General features: G+C 41.5%; 1 protein-coding gene across 1 annotated transcript; it reads left to right on the top strand.

Annotated features, from left to right (window-relative positions):
* The first annotated feature begins 512 nt into the window (after positions 1-512).
* Positions 513-2140, top strand: CCL20 (chemokine (C-C motif) ligand 20). The gene is made up of 4 exons (XM_010182094.1): positions 513-594; positions 852-966; positions 1534-1611; positions 1899-2140. The coding sequence occupies exons 1-4, from the start codon at positions 513-515 to the stop codon at positions 1924-1926; spliced, it is 303 nt and encodes a 100-aa protein (XP_010180396.1). The 3' UTR covers positions 1927-2140.
* The last annotated feature ends 3323 nt before the right edge of the window (positions 2141-5463 follow it).

Below are 5463 nucleotides of genomic sequence, written 5' to 3'. Positions count from 1 at the left end.
CTACCAAGCTCCTATGAGCATGCGATACTGAAATGCATCTGGCTAGGTTAGGCCCACATCCCTCTGGCCCTAAGTTGGCCTTATTAAATGAGAGCATAGCAGATAGGCAGTTTCTGTAGGTAACATCAAGAGTTACCTACATTTGACTTTCCTCATTTCACAACCCACACTCCTACCCCTAAAAATACGTATGCTTCACCCACAGAACCATTACCTCACAGCCTTTTATTTCCTTTTCATTTTGGCTTGAATCTTCTAACCTACTTAAAAAAAAAAAAAATTCCCCAGCAGGCTGTTATCTCCGGTTCAAGCACCAGGAAGGTGTGCTGGGGCTGTCATGGAATTTGCCATGGGGAAAACCGCTGATGACAGTGGAACCCGCCCGCGCGTGAATTCCCGCGGCTCCTGCCACCCCTTTATAAGCAGGTGGAGGTGCGGTAAGGCTGGCAGGGTGAGCAGGCGGCAGTCAAGCACTCACTGGAGCACAGCTGCTGCGTGGAGTGGAAATGGAAATGGCTGGCTTTGGCAGCAAGAGCTTGGTCCTGGCTTCCCTGCTGGGGTTCTTGGTGCTGCTCCTGTGCAGCACCTCTGAAGGTGAGTGAGCTTGGGTGCTCGGCGCCTGGAAGCAGTTCTTGGTGCCACCCTGCAGCGTGCCAGCGATGCTGGGCTGTGTGTGCTTGCAGCTGGCAGCAGGACAAGGATGAGATGGAAGAGAATTATTTGCTACCTAATCCTCCTCTTCTGTTGATTGGGAGCTGGATAGACAGGGAACTGAACAGCAAGTACCCTACACAGCATGGCAGTGTGCTCCAAATGAGTTTCATTTACCTTGTCATTTTCCTTCATTCCAGCACAAAGCAATCAGGATTGCTGCCTGTCTTACACCAAAGTGCGTCTGCCTCGGAGGGCCCTAAAGGGTTATACTGAACAGCTCTCCAGTGAAGTCTGTGATATCCATGCGATCATGTAAGTTGTTTTTCAGAAGATCCTTTGTTTTTTTCTGACATTTATTAAACTTACGCTGTTTGTTTCATTTGAACATAAGCATAATCTTTCTTGCTTTTTCAAAATATTCTATTAACTGAATAAATTGTATGTAATACCTGTAAAAGAAATACAAGACCTCTACTTGATAGGGACTACCAACTCATAGGACAGCTGTACAATGTAAATAATAAATTACTGTTTAGGAATCAGCTGTGTAAACAAAGAAATACTTTGTCTCCAGCTGAGGGCCACTTTAGCCAATGCAGGTGCTCCCTTGCCAAAACTTGTTAACAGACACGTAAGAGTTTCCCTAATTCACAGAGATCAGATTTTTTTTTTTCCTGCAAGGTCTTGGCCTTCCTATGTGTTTCTTTTTGTTCATATAGTATTGGATGGGTTGTAGAGCATCCGATATCTAACTGCCATTTAAAAAAGTAGTTGCTATTGTTCATTACATAGAGTTACTATGATGCATGTTGTTGACCAAACGATGGTATTTACTAGCAGGGCTTTTTAATGATCTCTTTATCATTATTTCTTCTTCAGTTTCCACACCTACAGTGGGCTGAAGGCCTGTGTAAACCCTAGGGAAGGCTGGGTGAAGAAGCATCTTCTTTTCCTGAGGTAAAAACCTTAAATACTACTAGGCTGATGAAACAGCATGCATGAAAGCCTGTTTCTTACATCTCTTGTATGCCACATCTGATGGCAATGCTGAACACATTTGTCTTGCCATCTTCTGTCAGACGTGGCTACTGCTTTTTAGTGTCTTCTCGGGGACAGTCATGTCACATGTTCCTTTTTCTACCTGAGCTATTCTCTCAGGAGGTACTAAATCTTGGAGACAAAAACCTATAATGGACTTGTGGCTGGGGTCATTATTTATGTTTGTCCTCTCGTTCTTTTAACAGCCATAAGCTCAAGAAGATGTCAATGTGATACGGTTTCCAGTGGGGAACTAAACACAGACGTGGCTGAAGAACTACTAGGTTCAACCTCTTGGTTGAGATCATCATCTTGTACACTGTTGTGTGCTTACTCACCACTATCTCTGGCTTCTTTGGAACCGTTGAACTCCTTTAGTTGATTCATATTGCATCACTGTTTTGCTTGAATTAAGCATTTTGTTAAAGTTCCTACTTTTACTAATACGTTATGTTACTAATATGTCATGAGTACTATCTAGTAATGTTACTAATATGTCATGAGTACTATCTAGTAATGACTAACTTAAGCTGTTGTACAGAGTATGAATTTTATTAAGCATACTGCATGTTATTTTTGTTTTGTTCAGCATGTGTAAAGCAGGTTATTTATTCTGTTTATTTTGTTACTTCTCTGGCAGTCTCATGCCACAATGTTTCCTTTTAAATGTAGTTAGCATTAGAATACCTTTTGAACTATTGTTAAACAAAGTCTGCTTGTGGCAAAAAATGGAAATTGAAGCTAAAAAAAAATTATAAAATCTGCACTCTGTGTGATGTGTTTATTTTTTAATTGAAAAAGGTGTCTTTCTCTGATGAAAAGAGACTCAACTGCAGAGTTCAAATTAACAATTTATTTGAACAACATGTGCATATCCAGTATGTCCCTATTGCAGGTTCTATGGATACAATGGAGAATGTGCTATTGCAGTTTTAAAAGCAGGACTACACTATTACAACCACAAGAGATCCACAAAGTGCACTATTGCAACTACAACAGTCACAAAATGCACTATTACAGCCCACAGGCAATTCATGGCAGGCCCCAGACCACTCACAAGACTCACTGTTACTGCCCATAACATAACCACTGCCAAATCATAACAAGTCCCAGGCTACTCACAAAATTCACTATTACAATTCCCCGGTGATTCATGGAACACACCACCACAACTCACAAACAACTCAGAATAACACACGTGTGTTAGTGAATCACCTGCAACTACAAACTTAAAGCATGCCAAATATTCACTTACTCCTCCAGGTAAGGGCTCCTACGTAAGTTACCTTGGTCTTCCAAGGGGGAAGGATCTCATCGCTCCATGGCTGGAGAATTAAGACCCCATTTCTAGCAGTAGTCTTAGGATTTTTATTTTATTTTTATTTATGTGACAGCAGGCAGCAGTGTGCCCAAGTGGATTAGACCACCTGGGGTGTTTGTCTTTAGCAGTGTTTTCTCTTATCTTTAGTTATTCATGGGTGATGTCCCCTTCTGTATCCTCTATTGTTTGCATATCTCTGTATTTTTTGGTCCCTTGGAGCCAGGCAGAAATCCTCCAGCTTATCTTTGTCTTACATTTAGACAACTGAATAGTGGTTGGATTTGGACTCAGGGCATACTATTAGTTGGGGGATTTCAAGACTTAACTCAGGTTTCAGTTCTTTGAACGATGCAGCACTGCCCTGTTCAGTTTTGTGCTTAACAGACAACTCAGGGCTGAGCTATCTACACAGCTCCCCATGGGTCATCTCTGCAGCGACAGGACCTCAAGGCAATCCAAGGCTGAGTTGCTCCCGCAACCCCCCCCATGTGTCACCTGGTGCACTAGACATTACTAAAACCTGTTTATACTATGAGCCAGAGCAATCCTTACACTTCCCCTTGAAATGAATTCCTTTGCTTATAAGCGTCCAGCTGAAAAAAATATGCAAATGTTAACACTTGTGAAAGCCACTTTCCACCTTGCTCATCCTATGGGTTTGCCCTATGGGTAGCTATGACCTCCACAGGATATAATTACTTCCTCTTCCCCACACAGCTGCTATATGTGAAGATTTTGCTTAACATGAAGACCTGTTCTTAGCTCAATTTCATCTTAATCAAGCTTGAGAGAATTTCACTGGTTTCTCTATTTCTTCAGGAGAAATCTTACACATTGTTAAGGGCAAGCTTTTAGCTCGTCCAATGAGAAGGATTATGATTATGGTAATGCAGTCTGCTCTCAACTTAAAGGGTTATCTCTAAAGGAGAAACTTGCAGTGCTGTCCCTCCCTTTATGTGTTTCCTATAGTATCTTATGACTTCTAGCCAAACGAGGTTTTCCTGATGTAGTATCTCTTGATGAAGGTCTGCAGACACTACTGCAGTACGAATGACACCTGATAAAAGTGATGGGACTTCATGGAGTAGGTAGGACTTGGGTGCAGGTTGAATGGGGAAGGCTGTTCAGCTTTTTAGGGCCACATGGACTTCAGGGATGTGACCGTGTAGGCTGTGTAGGTGTAGCACCAGAGTCTTGCAGATAAATCTATGCCTCAGATTTTGGTACCTTTTAGTCATAGAGATAAAAAGCATTTTTGATGTCCTTGAGAGAGGAGCTGTGAGATGTTGTGTTTTTCTAAATTGTGTTCATGAGTGTACAGCTGTTATTTTCTGGTTTCAAAACTTGCTAACACTTAAACAATCTGCTTGTGGCTATGCAAATCCGGGAATTGGGGATTCTCTGTGGGTAAAGCTCTGAAGGAGTAAGATTAATTTGCGTTAATTTCCAGCAGGTGGATTCCATGTCCCTGATATTCAGGAAGAAGCTATCAATCTCTAAGGGAGGAGGCATGGTTCTTGGGGATTCCCCTAACTTCTGGGCAAAACTGCAGAGGTCTGCCTCGTACCTGGCCTGCGTAACTGCTGCAGGCTCCTGTCTGGGTTCAAAGACCTCACAGGATAAATCAGGCACCACCAAAGTGGTATGGACACAATGAATAGACTCATGTTAAAAGCGTCAGACAGTGAGGCTCCCCAGGCCTACCCTGGGAATAGGTGGAGATGTTAGGAACCAGACCTGGATATGAACTTGATGCAGAAAAGCCTGAAGTCCAAGCTAGTCACTTTAAAGCAAGAGAGCAAAATAAGAAAGTAAAGACCAATGTGTGAAATTCTGTGGGTGGCTCTTTGTACTCCTAGGTCTGTTAAAAGTTTTGTGTTGCTTCTGCAAAACCTCTTGTCAGCCATGGCTTCATTGCCACAAAACCCCTCTTCATCCATAGAGACTTGTGGGATTTTAATTTTTTTTTAGTTCTTCTTATTCTAATTGAATATTTTATAACCAACCTCATGAGAGGGAAAAAAATATTTAAAAATTTCTTTCTACGCCTGATAACACAGATCGATGAGGTTGTTACATTACTGGTAGGAGATTCCATGTAAAAAAAGCATGTCCCTCCCTATTCCTGAGGATACAAACAGCCATTATAAGCGAGTGCTGTATCTCCAAAATCACCAGATTTGAGGCACATTTTTGTAAATGACCTTAAGTGGCTGGTTAAAAGTTCTGACAGCTCTGAAAATCATGACCATTTCTAGGAAAACCATAATCCTAATTTCTTTGGTGGAGCTGTTCTGAATCTGTGTAGGTAAGTTACATTTTCCTCTATATCTTTGGCCCTAATTCACCACATGCAATTTCATTGAATAACTTCAGGTGCAGTATTACATGGTCATTTGGGGACTTTTTATTTCCTTTTATATTTTTATTTATATATTTTATATATTTAT

This window comes from Mesitornis unicolor, unplaced genomic scaffold (assembly GCF_000695765.1).
Source record: "Mesitornis unicolor isolate BGI_N332 unplaced genomic scaffold, ASM69576v1 scaffold26100, whole genome shotgun sequence".
In the NCBI taxonomy this organism is placed as follows: Eukaryota; Metazoa; Chordata; class Aves; order Mesitornithiformes; family Mesitornithidae; genus Mesitornis; species Mesitornis unicolor.
The sequence above is the reverse complement of the archived record's forward strand: the minus strand, read 5'-3'. Positions and strand labels throughout refer to the sequence as shown.